The sequence below is a fragment of the Ascaphus truei genome, chromosome 2, assembly GCF_040206685.1.
Source record: "Ascaphus truei isolate aAscTru1 chromosome 2, aAscTru1.hap1, whole genome shotgun sequence".
NCBI classification, from domain to species: Eukaryota; Metazoa; Chordata; class Amphibia; order Anura; family Ascaphidae; genus Ascaphus; species Ascaphus truei.
This window is the reverse complement of record NC_134484.1, coordinates 122,209,379-122,235,352: the sequence shown is the minus strand read 5'-3', so window position 1 is coordinate 122,235,352 and position 25,974 is coordinate 122,209,379. Positions and strand designations below refer to the sequence as shown.

At 41.8% G+C, this 25,974-nt stretch overlaps 1 protein-coding gene across 2 annotated transcripts in view; it reads left to right on the top strand.

Annotated features, from left to right (window-relative positions):
- ASXL3 (ASXL transcriptional regulator 3) overlaps positions 1-25,974 on the top strand; it is a 175,883-nt gene that overhangs the window by 126,639 nt on the left and 23,270 nt on the right. For both annotated transcript variants that reach the window (XM_075584627.1, XM_075584613.1), the window contains 2 exons: positions 21,808-21,925; positions 23,767-23,886. In XM_075584627.1, coding sequence (XP_075440742.1) covers positions 21,808-21,925; positions 23,767-23,886 — 238 coding nt within the window. The remainder of the gene's footprint in view (positions 1-21,807; positions 21,926-23,766; positions 23,887-25,974) is intronic.

Below are 25,974 nucleotides of genomic sequence, written 5' to 3'. Positions count from 1 at the left end.
TACATCCCCAGTGTCCCAGATGATTCCGCTTTTTGACAACCCCAAGTTCCCCCCGGGGTGCGACTATAAACAATTAGATTCTTTCAAAAATAAGAGTATAGGAGCGGTTGCTGACCTGCTGAGTGGAGGGAGATTTTTGAGCTACCAGGATTTGCGAGCGAAATATGAAGCCCCGGAACCGGAGATGTTCAAATTTCTTCAGATCAGGCACTTCCTCCAAACTATCTCCCAGAAGTTGGAATTCTCCCCTCTCACAAATTTCGAGAAAATGTGCAGAAACAACGCATGCCAAAAGGGCTTAATCCCCAAAATATATGCTGGTCTTGAGACAGCGGGCGATGGCCCTGCACACGATTATACACTCAAATGGGCAGGGCCGCCAACAGAAATCGTGGGGCCCGGGACAAAAATTTTAAGCAGACCCCCCCCTCGTGTCGGCAGTATTGCCCGCCACCCCCCCCCCCCCCCCCCATTTCACACCTCACGAGCTCCCTCTCTTTCCCCCCCTCTTCCCATGTATTTCTCTCTCTTCCGTCTCCCCCTCCTGCCTCGTATGTATTTCTCTTCCCTGCTTCTCACTCTTACTCCCTCTTTTCCTCACTCACCCCCTCCTCTCCCTCCGTCAATTACCCCACGCTCACTCATTCAGTACCCTCCCACACACACAATTCCTCCCACAAGATATATACCAAAAAACTTCCCACCCCAAAATATATACAACCCCCCAAAAATCCCACCTACCCAATACATACTGAGCCAGGACGGCCTCGCGGCGGGGTCAGTAAGACGCTTGACACGATGGGAAACTTTAAACACTAGTGGTTTATTAGCCACAACCAAAATAAGTACGGGTGCACTGTCCCTTTAAGAAACTACTTTCTTGCAAATTAAAGCCTAGTCCCGTTAGGGACACTAACTCACTTCTTGAGCCCTTACTAACAGGACAGCCAGCTAATCTGTTCATGCCCAAAACATGCTACACAAACGATAACCAATAAGCATAATAAGAATAAAGTCTTATCTGTTTCAGCTCCAAACAGCAAACAGGAACACGATTCCGGGGAGCAGGCTGTGTCCAGCCTCGCAGCAATGTTTATCTTTATCCTGGGTTGGGGTCCCAGCTGGTCCCAGCAGCAAAGCTCCTCGCAGGACTGGAGACCAGAGCAGCAGCAGCTGCTACGGCTTCCAAGCCGGGAGAGTTCTCTCCACCTTCCTGTTGAAAAACAAGCTCTCTGTGTGTGTGTGTCACTTCCTGCTTTTAAACCTGCAGTCTCTCAGGCCTCCTGCTTAATTAGGCTGCAGGTGTGCTTCCTTCTGTCTGAGGAGATTAACACTCTGTGAACTGGCTGCAGCGTCTCTCCATTCACTATTCCAGCCTACTGAGTCAGTGACTCTGTCACAATACATATACCTACCACACACACACACACACACACACACACACACACACACACACACACACACACACACACACACACACACACACACACACACACACACACACACACACACACACCTTACTGGGAGTGTGTGTGTGTGTGTATATGTGTGTATATATATATACAGCAGCGGCAGCTCTTATTCGAGCAAATGCCGCTGGCTGAATGAGGCTGGGAAGCGGGTAGCCGCGGCGCGTGGCGGCGCACTGTGACGTCACGGTCACAAGCGCGCCCGGCTTCCCCGGCTTCCCCAGGCTTCCCCGACACCCCTGGAGTTCAAATCTAGGTAAGCGGGGGTGCGGGGAAGCAGAGGGGCAGAGTAGAAGCCGGGTTCGGGGTGTCTTTGGGGGGGTAATTGCGCGCGATGTGGAGGGGGGGTGCGTGGGGGAAACGCGGCGGCGCGCGTTTCTGACTGGCGGCAGCTGGGGTAGATCCCGGCATGCCGCCGGCATTTACTTTAATAAAGTATGTCGCTACTATATATATATATATATATATATATATATATATATATATATATATATATATATATATATATATATATATCTCCAATCCATATAAAAAATACCCCAAGCCCCCCCAATCCATGTAAAAAATACCTCAAGCCCCCCAATTCATGTAAAAAATACCCCAAGCCCCCCAATTCATGTAAAAAAAATACCCCAAGACCCCCAATCCATGTAAAAAAAAAACACCCCAAGACCCCCAATCCATGTAAAAAAAAATACCCCAAGACTCCCAATCCATGTAAAAAAAATACCCCAAGACCCCCAATCCATGTAAAAAAAATACCCCAAGACCCCCAATCCATGTAAAAAAAATACCCCAAGACCCCCAATACATATATATAAAAATCCAACTTACCTTGGGGATGATCTCAGCCGGTCAGGCCAGTGTCTGCAGGGGGGGGGGGGGGGGCATGGCGTGCCGGTAGTGCTGCTGGGGAGGGGGGGGCGAAGCTGTGGGGGGGCAGTACGGGGGTGTCTGGCAGCTGAATGGCCCGATCCTGCGTGGAAGGGGTGGCGGTGCTGCGAGGGGCCCGGCGGATGGTTACAGCAGTTGCCGCCGGCCCCGCTGCAGGCATGCCACGTTGCTGCTCCCGGTGTGCTGCAGGGGTGGGGCCGATGCTGGCCCAATGCTGAGGTGGGTGGCGGGACGGTCCGGTGGCAGAGGGGGGGGGGTGGTGCCCCGATGCTGTGGCGGCGGGGGCTGGCGGTTTTGGCCCGGTGGCTGCGGGGGGGAGGTGGTGGCGGCGCGCCGGAAGCATAAGCCAACCTACTTCCGGCGCTGGCAACTGGGAGACCCCGCGCCGGGTGCAGCGTTTTTTTTTTTTTTTTTTAAATAACTGGCGACCGGCCGGGCCCCCCTCACCCACGGGGCCCGGGACGCCAGTGCCCTTTGTCCCCCGCTGTTGACGGCCCTGCAAATGGGCAGCCGATTTAAACCTAAATAAAGACAGAGAGGACTGGGAGGAAATTTGGGAGTTCGCGGCAAAGACCGCAATATGCACCACTACCAGAGAAAATATTTATAATATTCTATACTGTTGCTATCTTACCCCGGTGCGGCTGAAACAAATCTACCCCCTGGCTTCGGATCTTTGCTGGAGAGGATGTGGACAGAAGGGAGACATGGTCCACATTTGGTGGACATGCCAGGAAATTACGAGGTTCTGGTCTAACATCGGGGAGCTTATCAGGGAAGTAACAGGTATTACAACCCCCACTGACCCATTAACTTTCCTCCTAGCAAAACCTATATAAGATATTGATCGGCCTATTAAGAAATTGATCTCATTTATCCTTACTGCCACAAGGTGTTCACTAGCGGCTTCATGGAAAAAGATTTCCCCAGCCTCAAAACAAACGGTCCAACGGCATATAAATGAGGTTATGTTGATGGGAAGGCTCACTGCCTTCCTGAAGTAATCATCTACCGAATTTTATGAAATTTGGGAAAGGTGGCTGGCCTACCGACCAGAAAGGATCTAAAGATAAGGTAATACGCCAACTTCTTCAGTTTTATAGACACCCCCCGCCTCCCTGACGAGACGTGTGGGTGAGGAGGCCAGCCCTCGGTGGGGCGTACCCATCTTCACCTACCCCTTCCCCCTTCCTTCTACCCTTTCCTCCTTACCCCCCTTTGGTTTCACACCCCCCCCCCTTTTCTTTCTCCTTTTACACTCTTCACTCTACCACTTTTCCTTGATCTACTAGATACTAAGACTCCCCCGGCTGGGGTGTTTCTATAATTTTTAGTATAGCTGGACGGGCCCCCACCCCTCCCTCCCTCAATTATTATAGTGTAATAAGATTAAAATGCGCACACTCCAGTTAAGATTTCCCCCCCTCAACCTATCTCTCTATATTCTTTTGAAAATTATTTGTATTGGGTTTTGAAGATGTATTGGATTGTTGTCTTGATGTCTCCGCTGTTATACCCAATAAAAAAAAAATCTTTCCCAAACCTCCCATTCTTGCGTCCTGGCAACCACCAAACTTCAAACATAAATTAGTCAACAGAAAACTTCATAACGAACTTAAAGACCCTGACAATGGAACAAAACCGTGCAACAACGCACGTTGCAAAGATCCCACAGCCAGTCACAACAATGGAACACTCGATGTTAAAGGATCACACGGCTGCACATCCAGGAACGTGGTGTACAGGCATACCCCAGTTTAAGGACACTCACTTGAAGTACACTCGCGAGTAAGTACATATCGCTCAATAGGAAAACGGCAGCTCACGCATGCGCCTGTCAGCATGTCCTGAACAGCAATACTGGCTCCCTACCTGTACCGAAGCAGTGCGCAAGCGGGGAGACTATAGAGCCTGTTACAAATGCGTTATTTACATCAGTTATACACGTATATGACGATTGCAGTACAGTACATGCATCGATAAGTGGGGAAAAGGCAGTGCTTCACTTTAAGTACATTTTCACTTTACATACATGCTCCGGTCCCATTGCGTACGTAATGCGGGGTATGCCTGTATATGATTCAATGCAACAAATGTGACCAAGGTTGCTACATTGGGGAAACCAGCCTAAAGCTTCAAGGCAGAATGAATAGGCACAGACACTCTATACAACACCGTAAAGAAGGATGATGCTGCTCAACTGTGGGACATCATTTCTCACAACAGATCATTCCATAAATGATTTAAAAATCAAAATCCTCAATGGAATGTTCAAACGCACCCAAGAACGGAAAACATTTGAGCTCAGAATGATAAGACTCTCTGACACCAAAACAAAAGGACTTAATGCGGATATGGGGTTTCTTACTTCTTTCTTACTTTGGTGTGTTCTCCGATTTGGTGCTTGCGGTCTCTTTGACTTGTGGCAAAAATAACTGCCATATGCAAATTGTAAGGGACTCAAGTAATCACTATTTCTTTTGATTAGTTTTTCTTCCCAATGCAAAGTCTTGGAACAATTCTACAAGTTTTTCTGTGTAAAGTTTTGGTGACATGTTGTCCCCATGTCACACTCACTTGCTGATCCTGATCTTGTTTGTATCTTCATGTAATCTAATGTTTGATTTGGCATTGTTGTAAATTTACTTAATATAATCAATGTACGCTCGTTCAACACTTTTTGTTGTCTTAATGTAGTTAGAACCACTGAGATGTAGACCGAATCAAATGCTTTTTTCTAAATCCTAAAATGAGTGGTAGATCGTATTCATTACTTCGGGAAATCACTGCTTGTACAATTTGGATGTGGTCCATTGTGTTGTATCTACTGCGAAATCTCACTTGTTCTCTAGGCTGGACAATGTCCAGAGTCTGTTGCAGCCATTTAGGATCTTCGTAAAAATCTTGTAAGTGTTTGCAGGTAGACAGATTGGTTTTTAATTCAAGGTCGTCTTTGTCCCCTTTCTTGTAGAGGAGGAAACTATGGCATTGCTCCATTGTTCTGACATTTTCCTGTTTTTCAACCGCATGTAAAAAGTTTTTTGCAAGGATTTTCTCTTTCTACCAGCTTCTTTCAAGATTTCGGTTGTAATTCCATCTTCCCCAGGGCCTTCCCATTCTTCATGGATTTGTATTGCTTTTCCCACTTCTTCTGGAAGGACGCATGGCATATTATTGGTGATTTTTTCTCGCTCTTACTCTGCTGGTTTATGCCCTGTGTTATCTGTGTAATTGTAGAATTTCATGTAGAAGTCCTCAATTCGCTTTGAGCAGTGAACAGTCTTTTATTGTTGATCCATCGTCTTGTTTGAGTGCAATGATTTGCTTTTTCCCAATCATAAATTGCTGCTTTGTCATCTTTTAAGCTTTCGTGATCTTCGATACTCTTCTTCACCATATCGCAGTTCAACTTTCTTACAACTTTATTTATTGTTTACTTGTATTTGTTATATTTTGTATTATCATGTAATTGAGTGCAATTGCTTACACCAAGAGACTGTATTGCCTTATGCGATGTCTATGGACAAGCCCCCAGCTTCCCATTGGCTGTCCCTGAATACAACAGCATCTGATTGGCTATGGCACTCGTAGCATGTATTCTGGAGACTGCACCACTAAGCTGCTTTTGGATTGGCCAGCCTCCAGCACATAAGGGAACACAGTGTTGATCAGGGAATCACGGATCGCTGCCAAGCCGAACGCGTTGAGTCCGGACCCCTGATTGTTTAGGACCTACGGTGCCTGAGGATCGACGTCTTCGCGTGTGGATGCCGATCACGTGAGGAAGAGAACCCGGAAGTGAGAGCCCCAGCCTAACACCGCGGAAGAGCTGTCAGCGCACCGGCTTCTCTGCAGGAGCTCACCATCCGCTGGTCACCTCAACTACCGGACACTAACCTAATCATGCAATGCCCTTGCATTGGGCTTCCCTGTTAGTTGCCATTGCCTACTATCTTTGATGCTACAGTGTACCATTGTGTATTTCAATATAGCAGCACTATTACCATCTTCTTTGTCCAGTGGTTTATCTGAACTGGTATCTTTATCCTATCTGAAGCCAGCCACCAGTAGACCACACGTAGGACTTATTCTATGCCTGCACCTATGTGATTATACACACCACAAGCTGTACCTGTGACTTTTTTTACAGACAGAGTTGCACTATTTTGTGTGTTTCTTGTGTTTTTTATTTTTCATGCTTACACCGGTTATCTGCGCTCCCTGATTCTTCTACAACGGTAATAACGGAGGACCCCCAAGGAAGGTCCATTGAGGGTTAATCAGCAACCAACCAGTGTTTGTATTTAAGGATCTATTTATTAATTTTATGTTACTGGATGTTTTTATTTTATTTTACATAGCATTTACCAATTATTTATTACATTGAAACTTCACACACGCAAAAGGAGCGCCGGGTGAATATCTGTCTTTGAACTTAATTTATACATTTGCGGATCGTCTTGCACAGCTCTGCATATTCAATTCTTAATCTTGCGTTGTGGGATTGCTATCTCATCAGATATTTTCTTATCCTGTTTTTTGTGGTTTATTCCTTCAGTGTTTTTGTTTTTTTTCTGCGATTTCAACTACAACCTTCATAATTTCTTCATAATTGTTTGTTAAAGTTTCACTTCTTATTTCAAGCAAGCTGAAGCGATTTTTCAGTTTAAGTTTGAATTATTTGCTGCTGTTCTTGAGGTTTTTGATTGTTGTCTTATTTTTTAATCAGTTTTCTTATTTCCATCTTGTCATTCAGATGTAATATGCAACTAACCAATCGGTGATCAAACTGGTTAAGGACTGTTCAGTCTTCATTCCCCTGCAGGTGTAAACTGGGCCACTTGCAAAACACTCAATTCCTTTTTTCCTGGCCCTAGTGTAAACAATCAGGGCAGTTAACTTTTGATCACAGGGCTTATGCTAAATCAGCCAGATGCCCTTCCTCCCTATTAGCATAGCAGATGGAGTCTGCATTTTCAGAGCAGATCCAAAATACCATATACACTTTAATATCTTCACATATTAATAAGTTCCGTTCTAGTGGGCTCAGTGGGTCGAAATCTGCCAGTTTTTAATGCCTACAGTGACTCTAAATATTGGCCAAATTTCAACTCTCTGCGACCTCCAGAACCGGAGATACAGAAATGCACTCTAAAACATTTTTAAAATACAGGATTTGTCCCTTTAAAAATGAATCTCTGCTTTTCACTCTTTCCCCATTGAAATCAACGGGCTCTGCCGCCATAGCGTTGAATGGCGGGCTCCGCCGTTGCCGTCAATGGGGTTTCCCGCCATAGACTTTCAATGGGGAAACCGCCACCATTGAAGTCTATAGGAAAAACCCACAAACTTTACATTCGCCCACACTCCGTCTGGTTGTCAGAGAGGGCTGGGAAGGGTCATGCATTAAAGCCGGAACCTTGGCTACATGCCACCCAAATCCCATCCCTCTGGTCATTCCAGAACCGGAGATATGGGCTTACATTTTTCATCATTTCACACTTGGTCGTTTTTACGCCACGCGGCTTTTCCCCATTGGAATCAATGTCCGGTGCCGCCATAGACAATGCATGGCGCATGCTGCCATTAGATTCAATGGGACCTCCGCTCCGCCATTGAAGTCAATGGCGCGACCCTCCTCCGCTCGACCCCTTACGAGGGTCTCTCATTCCTGGACCCGGTGTGGATCGTGTGTGGGGGTTCCTAGGAGCTAGGGGCAAAAAGAACTTTATTCCCAGGGACCCTAGAACCTAAGCTTCCCACGCCAATTGTCTTTGAACTTGACCTAAGTGATTAAACTCTTTTCAAATACATTGTATCCGCTTTTGCGGTCTGCGGTTTGGATGGCTGCCAACCTGTTCCTCGAGGCCGGCGTTGAGGAATCTCCATTGAAGTCAATGAGCCCATTGACTTACAATGGGAAACCGCCGCTCCTCCTCTCGGACGCCACCTGCTGGTCGTCGCTGGAAAACAGGTCCAAAACCGCTACTTCTGCCATTAGAACGCATGGAGTCTCAATGACGATGGAAGGCTGCAAAATGGAGCCTGAAAAGGCGGGAAAAGGGAACAAAGGGCTATAATCACTAAATTAACATTAACCCCTTCCCACCCGCATCAAACCTAGTGTATGTGTGAGTGCAAACACCAGGATGAGACATTACATTTATACAGGGGAATAAACAGTTGGATACTGAAGCAAGGTAAAAAACACATTACTGGACCTCAGTCCAGTTAACCCCTTGCTTCCCAGGTGAGAGTAGGGGGTTGCCAAATGGGGTGTAACCCCTTTAATCCCGGGCCCAATCCCCTCTCTTATGACACTTGTTAGCTAGGATAAAGTCAATTTCATTATTGATTCCATTGGGTCTATCCCATGTCCATTTTCTATTTGGCTGCTTCTTGAAGAAGTAATTCATGGTTTTCACATTCTTCAAATTCTACAAATTTGTGTCTACGTTCATTCCTGTTACCCTAACCATACATGGCAACTGATGCTTTGTCTTTCTGCTAGGCACCAATGTTTCCATTGAAATCTCCCATAACGATCTTCAGGTTACCATTTTCTTTGTTGTTCAGTTGTTTGATTCTATGATAGAAGTCTTCCACTTCATTTTCTACGTGACTTGTTGGAGCATACTAGTACACTTGAATTATTTGAAGCTTGTGTCTTTGTCAACTGAATGATGATTCTGGCTGCTCTTTCTGATGAACTTTTATACTCCACTATGTTTCGCTGTCTCTTGTTAAAGATAAAGCCTATTCCACTGATTCTTTCATTTTCTGTACCTCTTTATTATAATAGGTGTCTGCTTTTGAGCTCAATGAGGCCTTTATCTTTTCTTCTTACTTCACTAATGCCAACAATATCTCATTTAATCTTTTCAAGTTCATCTTCATCTTCCAGTTCTTGCAGTTCTACTTAACTGCAGAGTCCAGCAGTTGTAGGTAGCCAGATTTAAATTTAACTTAGAGCTTTTGTTTAAGCTCCGGTGGGTTCTTAGCACCATCTGCCTTCATGCTTTCTTCCTGAACCATGTCAAGCCTAGGGGCAACACAGCCTGCAGAGAATGAGGATCAATGCTTTTCGGCGTGTTCCATATTTTGAGGTTGCCATGCCGACCTCATTTGCATGTTGGGAAGTACCTTTCCCACTTTAGCCATGTATATTGCTAAAGCCACTTTCCCGCCACTTTGAGGCAGCAAGATAAGCATTTGAAGCCTGGAGTGCTGTGGGAGGATCAAAGGGGCGAAGCGTGATTTCACCCATTCTTCCAGAGCAGGGAGAAAGCAGGGCAGTTTGTAGGGGCTGTATTATCCAGCAGCAGTTAATCAGGAGGAGGTGTCGGGAGTATGTGCACTGGGGGGCAGGGCCAAGCAAAGGAAGACGCAGCAATGACGAGATAGAGCTGTGTGCAGGAGGGGGTGAGGATTGCCTTCTGTGTCTTCTGTGTGATCTGTTCTGCTGTGTTTGTGTCTGTTAGTCTTGTGATGTGTGTATCTGCTCTGCTCTGTTCTTTTTTGTGTGTGTGTGTGTGTGTCGGTCTATACTGTTTTTCATCATTGTCCTGGTTTCTTCTGTGACGGTCTGTTCTCTTATTTGTGACTGTCTTCCGTGTGTGTGTGTGTGTGTGTGTGTGTGTGTGTGTGTGTGTGTGTGTGTGTGTGTGTGTGTGTGTGTGTGTGTGTGTGTGTGTGTGTGTGTGTGTGTGTGTGCAGCCGTTTGCACTCTTCTAGAGGTGCATTAGCAACCGGCGCAGTATGAATAGGGTGTGCTTAGAGAGACAAAAGGTTGAGAACCACAGTAATATCACGAGTGTCTAACACTGTGGTTTCCAACCTCTTTTGGTTAAGGAACCCCAAGTGAAATTCTGAGGAACCTCCAACCATCTCTAATAGCAACTCTGTTATCGGATGCATTTTAGATTCTTCTGTAATTGATAAAATGTTCAATTGACCAGAAAATTGCAGGGAACCCTTTAGGGATGCCCGAGAAACCCACAGGTTCCCAGGAACCCTGGTTGAAAAACACTGGTCTAACAAGTATTTAAACCACCTCATTTCTTGGCTACCTATTTATACTGAGTACATTTAAAAGCGATTTAAAAATAAATATATATATATTTATTTATTTTTAAATCGCTTTTAAATGTACTCAATATAAATATATATATATATCATATTTGTCCAGCATCCATATTTAGATGATATTGGTTCAACTTGGTCCCAGAACAGACTGCACAAAAACTTTTTGCAGGGCTGCAAAAAATACCTCTCCATTACTGAATGTACAAGATCTCTTCGGGTCAGGATTATTGCAACCAGAGACGGTGCCAGTAATCTACGTGTTTAACGACCTCCACCAGCTACTTTACTTCACCTCTGAGATCACTGCGCTTGCAGCCTCACACAACGTGAAACCCCATCATATTTTAGGGTAATTCCATCTCCACATCGATAATACATGAGAGAAGGAAGCTACAAACTTTCTGGGTGCTGTGATATTGATTTGGTATAGACCAAAACCACACCAACAATGTTTAGTTGCCTCAGGACTGAACCAGAACCAGCCAAGGAGCTCTGTGCATTATTCAATCCACATATCCACTCTAAGACCCAGAATGTGAAGGAGTGGCTCAGTGACTAAAGATACTGACTCTGCCACAGAGTTTGAAGCAGGGGAACCTGGTTCAATTCCCGGTGTCGGCTTTTTGTGACCTTAGGCAAGAAGAACACAATCTTGGATTGCACACCCAGCAACATGATATTGCTTGGATTCTTGATCATCTCCCATGGGGAAATAGATGACCTCATCAACAACAACATATGACCTGTACCACTGTCTATCCTGGCTTGTGAAAGCCTCGGACGGCATACTCCGTAACACAGTCCTCAACATTGTTTCCCAAGCAATAGATCAGAGCAAATTCCGGACCACCGGAATACTGCCTTAGTCAGACTCATTCTAAAAATAACACTAGATACCTCAGACCTACACGGTTTCCAACCTACCAGGTTCTCTCCAAGATCCTACAAAAACCATAACCTAATCACATTCAAAAGGATATTCAAGTGGCCTGGGCCCGGCCGGCAGTGAATGTTGGGCATCTGGCTGCTGGGCCTCTGGTTGCCGATGGACCACGGCTCTTCCTCACTCTTCCGTGCTGGACTTCTCTCATGCCGTAGAGTTGGGCAGGGCCCCCCTTAGCCAGCGGCATATGAGGTGATTGAGGGAGGGCCCGGTGGCGAGATAGTGTATGTATGTTTTTTTTTGGGGGGAGATAGTGTATATATGTATTGGGGGGGTTAGTGTAAGTATGTATTTGGGGGGAGGGTAGTGTTGTTTGTATTTAGTGGGGTGATTGTGTGGGTATTATGGGGTAATTATCGGAGGGTGAGAGGAAGTGTGTGTGTGTGTGTGTGTGTGTGTGTGTGTGTGTGTGTGTGTGTGTGTGTGTGGCCAGGTGGAGGAGGGAATGAGTGTGAGGATGGGGGGATTGAGTAAGTGAGAGAGGGAGATAATTGAGTGATAGCAGAGAGTGGGGGGGAGGGATGTCCCGGTCAAATTTCTAGCCCTGAGCCCCGGGAAATCTGTTGGCGGCCCTGTCTACAATATATCTTAACTTGAACCCTGATAGTGCCCACTACAGGGAAGCTGGAAACTAGGACAGCCCTTCCCCTCTGATCATCTTCATGCCAAACTCTTCCAGTTGGTTTGTTATTCTCCATATTGTACCACTACTTGATATTTATTTAACAATTCTACCTCTACAAACAAGCATCATAATGCATTTGTATTTTATGCTAATGTTTAAATCATTTGTCATCTAAAATGGACCTCTGCTTTTAACAGACTTTTAAGCTGTGCACGGACGCTATGGTTTCATTGAAACAGATTCCTCTGTAATTTACAATTCTGTTGTGGGAATCATAGATAATTGGTTCAGCGTTTATAGAAATGTGCAATAAAAATGAAGCCATAGCAGAACAAATAATAATAGACTCATGATTGAATTTGCAGTCCTACTTTATGTTGGAATGAAATGAATGCAAACTATCAGCAGTACATTTTATTTTGCACTGATTTAATATCAAAGGACGTAGCACTGTGTTTCCATTATTTATTTAGCATAGCAGAATTTCGCGAGCTGGTTTGAGCCTTTATTCATATGGCAGAATGGTTCAGTTCCTGCCACTTTGCCGTAGCTTTTTGTCTTTGATCAGTATTGTGTGAAATTTGAAAGGTTATCTTGCATGCTGGGGTTTTCAGGACATTAAATTGACATTTTGGAAAAGTAGTAACAAAATGAGAGGTTAACACTGCAAAAATTGTTTGAAATTATGTCTTTAACAGTGTAGCAATTGGTATGTCTGTGTAAACATTTCTTAAATGGCCCTCCCATAGAGCATGATACTTAAATGCTGGAAAATCGCCAATTGTTTTGTCTGTGAAATCTACTGTCTTTTTAACCCTGTATATTCTGTGGAGAACTACCTCTGGATAAGCCTGTTAGTATATCCATACTCATCAGTAGATCATTAGATGGTTAAAAGTGCAGCAAGAGCAATCTAATCATTTGTTTTACAAGATGATGCATAGCAAATCAATGTTGTTATTCGATCTGGTTACAATATTAATATTGTTGTATATAAATAATGCACAGATCAGGAGAGAGACTGGCCTTGTCTTATTCTATTGTTTCAAGACATGTCTCTGTGATCTTGAACGAATAGTACTTAAAATCAGATTAAATACTCCTCTGATAAACAAACAAATAAAAATGTAAAAATATTCTGATTACATTGTGCTGCTCTTAAAAACTTAACAGAAAATTTGTTTTGTAGGATTATTGATTATTTACTAAATTGATTGTCTGTTTTCTGTCCACTTACCTGATATTTCTAATTTGTTTCCATGTTGCTGTTCCGTTCATTTCTTCAGTGTTAAACACATTTGGCAAGTACACCCACCTCACGATGCCCAAACTGGTCTTACCAAGTCTAGCCCTTCATCTGGACTACCCACGTCTTATATTTAAACATTTTTTTATTTTTTATTTAATATGTATTGATTTTTAATATTGGGTTGTCTCCTGACTTCTGCTTACTCATATACACATGCCACAGGGTTAAACATATTATCTTTGTGTGTTTATGTATGTAGATATATATTATAATTAATATTTTATTAACATATATACACACATACACACACATCTGCATTTCCCCAAAGGTGGACAGCCTGATGGGACTCCCCAAGAGCTGTTCCCTCTGCACAGAACCAGCATGCAATGGGTTAACATGTGCTTGTACTTTGTGCAACATCAACCCCACCCACTGGAATGTTAGTGAGCCAAGAGGACAAAGAACTTTGTATTCACAGCTGAATTAATTCTGAACCCCTTCAGTGTACATCTGCATTGCCACAAAGGTGGATGCCTGATGGGGCTCCCCAAGAGTTGCTCCCCTCTGCACAGAACCAGCATGCTAAGGGTTAACATTTGATTGTACTTTGTGGAATATCAACCCCACCCACTGGAATGGTAATGAGCCAAGAGGCCAAAGAACTTTGTATTCCCAGCTGCATTGAATCTGAATCCCCCCAGTCTACATCTGCGTTGCCCCAAAGGCAGACAGACTTTGTTGCTGCCAAAGGGCAGTCAAAGGGTGTGAGCCATTTGCTGCTGATTGGTGATGTTAAAGCTGCTCTATTTCAATCCGAAACTCACCAGCCCTTTATCCCTTTTACCCAATTTTCCAACCATATCTGTCCATGAAATGTCTGGGAATTGACTGCATAACCCTGTTCTTTTAATGTAACCATGTGTTTTTTATAACTCTGTTCCCAGGACATACTTGAAAATGAGAGGTAACTCAATGTATTACTTCCTGGTAAAACATTTTTATAAATAAATGTACACATATACATATATACATATACATGCCCACACCTATACATATACAGTTGTGTGAAAAAGAAAGTACACCCTCTTTGAATTCTATGGTTTTTCATATCAGGACATAATAACAATCATCTGTTCCTTAGCAGGTCTTAAAATTAGGTAAATACAAATACAACCTCAGATGAACAACAACACATGACATATTAGACCGTGTCATTATTTATTTAACAAAAATAAAGCCAAAATGGAGAAGCCATGTGTGAAAAACGAAGTATACCTTATGATTCAATAGCTTGTAGAACCACCTTTAGTAGCAATAACTTGAAGTAATCGTTTTCTGTTTGACTTTATCAGTCTCACATCGTTGTGGAGGAATTTTGGCCCACTCTTCTTTACAACGTTGCTTCAGTTCATTGTGGTTTGTGGGTATTTGTTTATGCGCAGCTCTCTTAAGGTCCAGCCACAGCATTTCAATCGGGTTGAGGTCTGGACTTTGACTGGGCCATTGCAACACCTTGATTCTTTTCCTTTCAGCCATTCTGTTGTAGATTTGCTGGTGTGCTTGGGATCATTGTCCTATTGCATGACCCAATTTCAGCCAAGCTTTAGCTGTCGAACAGATGGCCTCACATTTGACTCTAGAATACTTTGGTATACAGAGGAGTTCATGGTCGACTCAATGACTGCAAGGTTCCCAGGTCCTGTGGCTGCAAAACAAGCCCAAATCATCACCCCTCCACCACCGTGCTTGACAGTTGGTATGAAGTGTTTGTGCTGATATGCTGTGTTTGGTTTTCGCCAAACGTGACGCTGGGCATTATGGCCAAACATCTCCACTTTTGTCTCGTCTGTCCAAAGGACATTGTTCCAGAAGTCTTGTGGTTTGTTCAGATGCAACTTTGCAAACCTAAGCCATGTTCTTTTTAGGGATAAGAGGCTTTCTCCTGGCAACCCTTCCAAACAAACCATACTTGTTCAGTCTTTTTCTAGTTGTGCTGTCATGAACTTTAACCTTTAACATTTAACATGCTAACTGAGGCCTGTAGAGTCTGAGATGTAACTCTTGGTTTTATTGCAATTTCTCTGAGCATTGCACGGCCTGACCTTGGGGTGAATTTGCTGGGATGTCCACTCCTGGGAAGATTGGCAACTGTCTTGAATATTTTCCACTTTTGATTGTTTCTCACTGTAGAATGATGGACTTTAAATTGTTTGGAAATGGCCTTATAACCCTTCCCAGATTTATGGCAACAACAATTGGTTCTCTAAGATCATTGCTGATGTCTTTCCTCCTTGGCACTGTATTAACACACACCTGAATGCTCCAGACCAGCAAACTGCTAAAACTTCTGCTTTTATAGAGGTGGTCACACTTGCTGATGATCAATTAATCAAGGGCATTTGATTAGCAGCACCTGTCTGCTACTTAGCATCTTAATTCATATGGAAGCAGTAAGGGTGTACTTAGTTTTTCACACATGGCTTCTCCATTTTGGCTTTATTTATTGTTAAATAAATCATGAGACAGTGTAATATGTCATGTGTTGTTTTTCATCTGAGGTTGTATTTACCTAATTTTAAGACCTGCTAAGTAACAGATAATTGTTATTATGTCCTGATATGTAAAACCATAGAATTCAAAGAGGTGTACTTTCTTTTTAACACAACTGTACATACACATACATATACACACACACTCACATATGCACACACACACACACACACACACACACACACACATACATACATACATACATACATACATATTCATACACACATAATTTATATTACTTAACTTCTCCTAATGCAGCGCTATATTAGTTACCTCATTAAAGGTTCCTAGGGGCTTATTTATTAGACTGGTCAGGTTAAGTCCTTCACTGTCCTGCAGCCAGTTCTTCTGGCGTTAGTTAGGAGGAGGGACAGTCATGTTGACAGCACAGGAGACACCAGCCATGCTGTTCCCAGTCTGCGGTCTAGCCCTCCCACCTTGCTTCTCCCCGCACTTGACCACGGGCTCAGATTGACTGCTGCCGGGCACTGAACAAACCCATCCCATAATTCAGCGCCGGCACACATATGCACACCAGGGAGGTGGTATCGGGGTTAGCAGTATTGCAAAATGATTCCTGCCTTCTAACTCATCCACTGGTGGTTTGCACGAGTAGGCCTCAAAAAGGTGCCATCCATGCAATATCCTACAAAAGGGTTTTATTTTTTTTATTAAATTAGTTCTCGAGTATTAAATAATACTTACTATATTTTTTTCTTTTTTTTTTTAATTAAACTGTGTTATTTTTTAATGAGTTTTAATACAGTATACTGAGCATCCTTTGATTTCAATAGCACCTCCCCTGCAGTGCAAGATCTTTGTAGCACTTTACTGTTTGTGATAATTTGTTGCCAATATTGCGAGCAGTTTGAGCTATAAACTGTAACAATAGATAATGTTACCTTTAGTAATATCAGGATACAGTGTAGCTGCTGAGATACACTGAAAGTGAAAGGCAGCCATTTATTGAGCCCTGGGAAGCAGGATCTTTGCTGATCGATCACGGGAGAACAAATAGATTAGCAGCTTAGGTAATTAGTTTTCAATAAAGGTAATCAAAGGCCGTATATATCAAAACAAAAACAGATGTATTTATTTTTATATTAAAGTGCCGCACAAACTGCCTCTAAGGTTGTGGTCCCTACAGTGCCTTGCACCAGCGGCACCACCAGCAGCCCCGCCCCTGCGGTCCTTATTAAAGTTATGTTTGGGAACCACTGATTTATCTAGAGGATTACTACTGAATCATGCAAGTAAGGTACTGTAATGCAGTACTGCAGTCGAGTATAGATAAGAACATATCGCCGCTTGTTGTGATGACGCTTTTAGGAATTAATAATTTCCTTAAATCAGATGCCAAGCATCATTTGAATATCTCCTGCATTTTGTATAGAAAAATGAATATTTATTTAAGTGACTTTATTTTTGTAGTCTTTAAGCATAAAACAGCATTAGATTTATGACTAACCGGTTTAAATTATTTTTTCTCTTTACTCCTTGTTTTTCTATGGTACGTTATGGAGTGTGTTGTGTCTTGTATAATTGACAAGTTATTTTACAGAGAATGAGCTTTAACCATCTTCCATAGGAAATTATAGATCTCTGAGTGCACCCGATGCTCATTAAATAAGCATTTATCTTATAGATGCTGAATAAATGATGTCACTTAAAAATCTCTCCAACTAGCGACTTACGAGCTGAAATATTTGTGTCCTGTCCCTTAACTTCTATTTATGTCACCCCAATGGTTGCTATGTGCAGTTAAATGGTTGGGGGTGGGGTGTGTGTTTTAAAGTAAATAGCAGAGTTCTAAAGTCTTCACTTCATATTGTTTGGGTTCTTGTCACCAACCAGAGCTTAATGATCGTACAATAAAGGGTCATAGTGAGCAGACAGAATGAGTGGTATAGCGGACAATTAATGTGGGAGCTTCCAAAGTCACGCCCCACCAGGCCTTGCTGCATTGTGAAAACAAAACACAGAACCCCAGTAAGCTCTTTTTGGGAACCCCTGAGCCCCCACAAAATATATATATATATATATATATGTATATGTGTCAAAATGGAGTGCTATTGAGCGTGGCATATGTATACAACAGACGACAGAGAAGCCCAATGCTACATCCAACATGACAGAAATACACAGTAAAATACTTATATATTCTTTTGAAGTAGGGTCATTTAGTTTAACCCTTTGGCCAAAGCGTTGTAAGCTTGCGAGCCACGTCAAGGCAGACGTGGCTCGCAAGCTTACAACGCTCTGCCTTGATGTGGCTCGCAAGCTTACAACGCTTTGGCCAAAGGGTTAAACTAAATGACCCTACTTCAAGAGAATATATAAGTATTTTACTGTGTATTTCTGTCATGTTGGATGTAGCATGGGGCTTCTCTGTCGCTTGCTGCATTGTGGCAAGCGACCTTCAAAGCTCCCGCTGTAATCGACAGTTACTGTATGCCACCCACACTAAGGTGCCGTTTGGAGCCTTTGTAAGTGCACATTTCTCGCACAGGCTCAAGACCCCACTATACTGCCTGACATCCGCCATTGCATATGTTGGACCCCTTGGAGACACCTTGCAAACCACTAGGTGTTCCCGAACTCCCTGCTGGGAATCACTGGCCTACTGATGTCCCTTAGGACGACTAGAGTGTGTTTTTGTGTCACTCAAAGGGTTCAAGCACCGTAGGACTGCCCTGAGCAACAGATGTCACCGACGGCGTCATTATTACAGTACATTTATATCATCATTTAGCCCATTACAATTAACACCATAAATGGATAAAGCCTTTTCCTGGTCTGTGCTGCTAGTAATTCCAGATGCAACAGGTACTCTTGCACACGCTGGCACCACGTGCCAAATAAAATGAATACTTCAGCTATGGAGATTCTTTACACATTTCAGTATGTTCCTTTTTTTTTAAATTTTTATGTTTTATAAACTTTTTTTATTCTTTTATTTCTGTTGTTATTTTTTTCATTGAAAAGAGTGATGGGAGTACACAGATTAAAAGGGTAGGCGGTGTGGGTATAGAAACAAAGGTATGTTCTCTTTTATATAAAAAGATTTCTATGGTGGCAAAGTGGGTTGTATTCGGTTTTTATTTCAAATGAATCCATTTGTGCCCACAGGTCTGGGATGACTTTAAGGGGTTAAGAGCTTGGTCTGTACGCAGTCTAAAACCAAAAGAATATACATGTTGGTTTCTATTTGGAAAATGTTTCATATTGGCAGCTGGTGTCACACTGCATAATCTTGTCGGGCAGGGATTTCCTTTCTTATTGTCTGATTTTGCTGCACTTAATGTATTATTATAATTCCCTGTACTGTATTCTTTGTGAAGCGCTGAGTACACTTTGGGCGCTATAGAAATAAAGACATACAATACAATAATGAAAAATAAAGCAAGGCTCAAACTACATGTTGAACAATTATAAATCTATTTTTTTTTTGTACATTGATTTTACTTCAAAATAGTTTTGTATTCATTAAACGATATAAAGCCTTCTATTATTTTTTTTATAAAGCTAGAGTTCAATGATTCCTGAACTTACTAGAGAAGAAAGAGATTTCTGTGACAGCTCTTGTGTCCATTGAACCTGTACGAGTCTCTTTGATCTGTATTTTATATATTTATGACTGATAATATAATGAGAATTCTTTGTTAACAAAATAGCCTGGGCAGCGCATTTAGCCAAAATAACTTGCATTTAATTGCAGAGGGAAAAGCCAATGTTTCAGTCCTTATGAGACCTTCATCAGAGTCCTTGATGAAAGCACCAATCAGGGGATCTAAAGCAAGTCATAAATGAAGGTTCCAATAATATTTGTTTTCTGTTATTGAGTGTTTGTAAAATGCTTTGAACTTTGCAGTTATACTAAGCATTGCTTTGAGCTGTAGCATGTAATTCTCTCCTGAGGAGCAACCAGTTGATATGCTCGATGTTGTTACTTGAATGACAATTCCCAGGAACAGAACTGCAATATCACAGAAATGACCCTTTCAATGTTAACCCTTCAGCACTCTGTACATGCTCTGAAGGCTTTCTGAGCTTACAGTATGTCATTGTGCCATTTCATCTTTACACATCAATGAACCAATTAATGTTGATAATGTGACAGATTAAGCCGTTCTGTAGTTTCATACTACGGGGTCATATTTGTTTGCATTTTATGAAAGCTTTTGACATTAACATCTGATACCACTGGGATTTTAATTTTTGTTGGAACTAAAGGTTTTATACAGTAGTGTATTTTTCTCGTTCATGCACATTATTCTTTCATAATGGTAAAGCAAGAATAATTGAAGGAAGATTTGTTCCATATTAACAACTTGCAGCATGCAGAATTATCGCTCTGTTATTTTTATGGCTTAATTTTTCTTCTCGATTTGTGAAATAAAATGGGTAATGAATCTGTTTTTAAGGTGCAAATTGACTTCAGAAATTAGTTTGTAATACATTTTATATTGGCATCACCTTTAAACTAAAGCACTAGTTACCATGAGCATAGTTTTTATCCGTGCTGCAGAGTGTTTGTTTGTTGTGTTTTGCAGCATGTGTTTGAATTTCCCTTAACGTTATTGCATATTTGTCCATTGTGCTTACATTTCCTGTCATCTTTTTCCAAATTCGATTTCGGTAAAAATGTCCTCAAGCATACTGCATTAAAAGTGTATTCTTTGTGCCTGGCCTAAATTTTAAAAATGAAGAATAGAAACAGCAAAAAAAAAAAAAATATATACAATGAAGTACTTTTGTTTTTAGAATTAAAACATCTTTTTTCATAGTTGCAGAATTGTAATAATTAGTTGGTTAATTTAATATATTTAAATGGCAACTGTTTATGTGAAAGACTTTGTAAAATAAAAAAAATCTGTGTGTGTGTGTGTGTGTGTGTGTGTGTGCGCGCGCGCGCGCGCGCGCGTGTGTGTAATCCATTTTAGTACATTGTACATTTTCTTATTCAATTACCTGTAGTGTGATATATATATATATCTTTTACATTTTTTTTTTTTTTTTTTTTTTTTAACTAATGGAGTTGTTAATCCTTGTCTTGTAGCCTTTCCATGCTTACAAATGTTTTTGTAGGAAGCCAAATTAACCCTTCTAGTGTAAGATGTCACGGACGAGTTAAATCTTTTACACATTTATCCGTCATTAGGCAGAAATACACTACAACGAAATGCCTGACCGGTTATTCTGCTTGAAGGCACTTAAGGTTAATTACATCATTATTAAATGGTAGTTCGTCTGTAGCACTTTTGTGATTCATTTACAAAAACAATAAAGCCTGCTCCTATATATATATATATATATATTTATTTTTTTTTGTTCCCCCTATCTCCTGGATTTATCCAAACACCCTACTGCTCATGCCTTGAAGGTTAATCCCGAAAGACAAGCGGGCAGAAGCCCAAGTGCTCCAAGTATTCCGAGACCAGGACCGATTCCTCCTCTTCACAGAAATAAACGATTCCTGCCATGTTCAGTGATTTTTGTGCAGCACTCCACACGGCTGAGCGAGTGCATCAATACTGTAGTCCTTACATGCTGTACATACTGATGACACTCTCTGTTTAACTTGATTGACTGAGCAGGATACCGGAGCAGATGCACCTGCGAGAGATGTGCAGACATATAGATCTCCAGCCTGGTTTCCAACACTTATCGCTTTTTATTTGACTTGGAAATCATGGTCTGAAGTCCCTGATGTGGTGAATTTGAGGTAGTACAATCGGCTTCGGATGCCTTTGTTGTCATAAGCTGTGATATAACGGCAGTAAGGTGCAGCTTGTTTGTCTTTTGAACTACAAGTTTTTAATTTTACGTTGTGTAAGGGTGAGCAGTGCATTATTCATGAAATCTGGCACTTGTTAGGCAGACCCAAATATAGCTCTAATGTAGATATTTAATGTGCTGGTGGCACGATTGTGGTAATGTAGTGCTAGCTACTGTTGGTTAACCTTATACTGTGTTTTTTCTCTTTGTTTAGGCTTTGAGGCAGCAGCAGAAGAGGAGAAATGGGGTCTCTATGATGGTAAACAAGACTGTCCCTCGTGTTGTCCTGACGCCTTTAAAGGTGTCTGATGAGCAGTCTGATTCACCTTCAGGTAAAGATCTAATAGACTGTGCGCATTTTAAGGGAACACCAAACCTTTGTTTGAAGAAGACAGTAAAAAAGAAACGCTGCAGAACCGACGATATTAAAGCTACTTTCATTCTGGTATTTTAATATGTTTTTATACTCTGCACTGTACTGTTTGTGTGTGTGTGTGTGTGTGTATGCAGAACGCAAAATGACACAGCTGCTTTAGGATGATACGTTCCAGCCTGGCTGTAGAAATCTAATGGGGGACCACATGCTGGCGCTAAATGCCAGCAAATGTAGCTCTGCTGCAAAATGTTATTTTGTTTCTTGTCTCGCAGAACCTAGGAGTGTGTGTTTGTGTGTGTATATACATATGTATGTATATATATATATATATATATGTGTGTGTGTGTATATATATCTGGGATGTGTATATATATCTGGGGATATATATCTGTGTGTGTTTTTATATATGTGTGTGTGTGTGTGTGTTTGTGTGTATATATATATATATATATATATATATATATATATATATATGCAGTGTTCGACAAATCTATACATTTGCTCGCCCCGGGCGAGTGGATTAACCCCCGGGCGAGCTCCTATTGGTCCAAGCAGCACACGTTTGGTGCTAGGTGGCGAGTAGATTTTTTTTGTTCGGCGAGTAGATTTTTTGGTGATTTGTCGACCACTGTATATATGTGTGTGTGTGTGTGTGTGTGTGTGTGTGTGTGTGTGTGTGTGTGTGTGTGTGTGTGTGTGTATATATACACACACCCATACATTTTATAACATTTTTATTTTTGCCACTCTTGCATGCAGACACACTATTCTCATTTTAAGTAAAACATTAATTCCACTTTTTTTCTTTTATTTTGTATTTCATCTTCCGGTTATTTGCTTAATTATGAAATTATCAGAGTGCGTGGTTTTTGTTTTGTATTTTGTTCTAGTTAGAGCTACTTTGCAGAATGTGTGTAGTATTTGTGAATGTTCTCTGGTATGCGCAAGCGTCTAAATATAATTGATATTTACCATCAGGCTTTTGGGCTCAGGTTTGGAACATTTTCAAGTCGCAATCCACGTTTTTGTTGTTCTCTTTGTGTCATTGAGACCCGTGATTGACCAATGCAAGAGCATGTGAATGTTTTACCAAGGGACCTCTATATACCTTGGATAGAAATAACGATTGAAAACGGCTGCCAAAAACTTGCAGAAAATCTGTTTCGTGTCAGGGTCATTGGTTTCAGTGTCAGTGCAGTTGCCGATATTTTTGTTCTCATATTGAATACGGGCCTTCTCTCACCCTTTTACCCTAAAAACCTCCAGGACCAGAAGCTCTCCTAATGCGTGACTGATGGTGTACTGTACCAGAAAATCTCATGTTTAATGTTGTAAAATTGTGTAACTTTTTTTTAGTTTTGCTGCCAGAGGGCCAAGCCAAACATGGTAGCAGCGAAAGGGTTAAGGAGCAAATAATTCGATAAATAGGACCAATGCTCTTTTTGCAGAAGATTTTTGACTGAATGGGTTAAGACTGCATTCATAATGCCTTTGTATGGATAATTTCAAGAGCAGGTACATCCTCTTTGGGGTTCCCCTTGAAAACCCTGCATTAGCTGATCGGTGTCTCTTCTGTATTGTAGTGCTCAGCACATTATTGATTGCATTCTTATCTGATTTAGTACACCCTTGTCTCTGTTGTCTCCAGTGTTCTGAAAAGGGAGAGTTCGGTGCGAAGGGTGTTATGCCTCTGATAATAGTACAGAGAAGAACGATTATGGGGGTTTTGCTGGGGGGGGGGGGGGAATAATTAAATGTTTCTTTTGTATTCATTTCTTTTGTTTTATTTCCTCTCAGGGTCCGAGTCCAAAAACGGCGAGGCGGACAGTTCTGATAAGGAAACCAAGCAAGGTCAAAAATCGCCCCCTGGCAAACAAACAAGCCAGCACTTAAAACGACTAAAAAAATCAGGTTTAGGTAAGTGTAAGGATGATACCCTATCTAGATCTAATCTGTAACCTCTGTGCCTGCTTTCTTTTAACCATTTCAGTGCTCGCAGGGCTTCAGTGTGTTGCTTACCTTCTGTGACTATGTAGTATTACTCCAAATATGTACTTTGCTACATCATTTGTTATTCTGTTTCAGTGAAAATAAGGTCAGTGCTGTCTATCATCCTCACAAGCGATTCTTTTTGACACAGTACATTAAAAACCTGAAAACAAGATTTAAATCTCAATGTGTCTTTGCTGGTAAATTAATAGTAATTAAAAAAAAAACTCACCAAATTATACGAGTATACCTGAAAACTGCCCATGGTTAGATGTTGTGTTTTTTTGGGTTTTTTTTAAACCACATTTTCTCATTGATTTAATTGCATGGACATTATCTTGTGCTTTTCATTTTTAACAAATACAATTGCAAAATCTATTTCTTCCAATGAAATTCTAACTCAAACGCAAACTGGGGGGCGCGAGATTTTCCAGGGGGTTGCAGAGGCCCCGCGCTGTTCCCCAAGGCATTTAATTCAATGTCGGGGGATAACGTGTGGGTGGCCTCTTTAGCTCTCAACTTACCGAGATTCAGAAGCGCGGTGACGCAGTGCCACGGTAACGCGTCGGGACTATGTGACGTAATATTACATGACCTGTCGCCGTGGCAACGCGGCGTCAAATGACGTTGCTGGGTCATTTGACGCCAGAAAACCAGGTGGGGGGGGGGTGGCGTGAGCACCGGGGGGAGCAGGCAGGGGGGGGTGCAGCTCTAATAGTTTGCGCACCCCTGTTTTTAGACAATAGTGACAGTGTTTTTTATTTATTATTATTACCCTCTTAATGCCATTTTGAATGAGTTTTAAAGCATCCTTTGATTTCTATAGCAGATTTTAGCCCACCCCCCCAAGCAGTGCAAGATCTTTGCAACACTTTCCTGATTGTGATAATTTGTTGCAAATATTCCCAGCAGTTTGAGCTGCTAACAGTAACAATAGATAATGTTAGCTTAGTAACAAGGATATATTGTAGCTGCTGAGTTTCACTGACTGAAGAAGCCATTATGTTAGACACAGAATCAGGGTTTTGATAGATTTATAACAGGAGTACGAAACGATTGCCAGATTAGGTAAGAATATACAATTCTATATTGTCACATACTTTACATTTTCAAATAAGAAATAAAAAAGGGGGGGGGGAGAGAGAATGTAGCATTGCTATTTCAAACCAGTTAAATAATTATATAATACGCTGTTTGTGATTTTGTACAGTGTTTTTGGCCACTGAAATGTACTTGGTCTTGTAATATCTTCTCCAACATTGTCAATTTGTAAATGAATGCAGTAGCTGGGTTGATTACAACAGCAGACCCACCTGCCCAATTTTTTTCCCTCTTAATATTGATTATTTATTTTTTTAATAGCAATTGTACCAGAGATTTGCTCTGGAACTGAACGTTATTGTCTGCTCCGGAGACTCCTGCTTTTTGTGCTAGTTCCTAGTTTATCGGTGTACTCCCTCCAAGGAAATCAAAATGGCTGTCGATTTCGCTGCCCAATAGGAAGCCGCAACATCATCTATTATGGCTTCCTATTGGACGGACATTTAAATACCTTGGGGAAAAAAATGGAAGCGACAGTAACTTCATCGGTTAGTATCTTGGGCACCTGGGGTCACTGGAGCTAAAAATTTAGCACAGTGATGTTTCCGGAAGATAAAAGGAAGTGGGTTGATAGGTGGTACTGCTGCTTTAATAATATGTACAATGAAATGTCTCCACGCCTCTCATCTCTGAAACCTGATGAAGGGGTAAAGTTAGTGCCAGAAAACTTTGTAATAAGAACTTTACATCACTGATGCATCTTCTGTATATTTAAATGGATGTGCTCAATATCTGCCTTAAGTGCCATATTATGAGTTGCGATGATATCGTGTTTAACTGCAGGTTTTAGAGTCCTGCTTATGGAGGGGGGGGGGGGGGAGAGAAACTAAGAACAAGAAGGGTCCTTTTTTCTCTCTCGATTTTACACATTTTCCTGGATAAGTCAGAGCTGTGATATGCTGTATAAGCAATTTG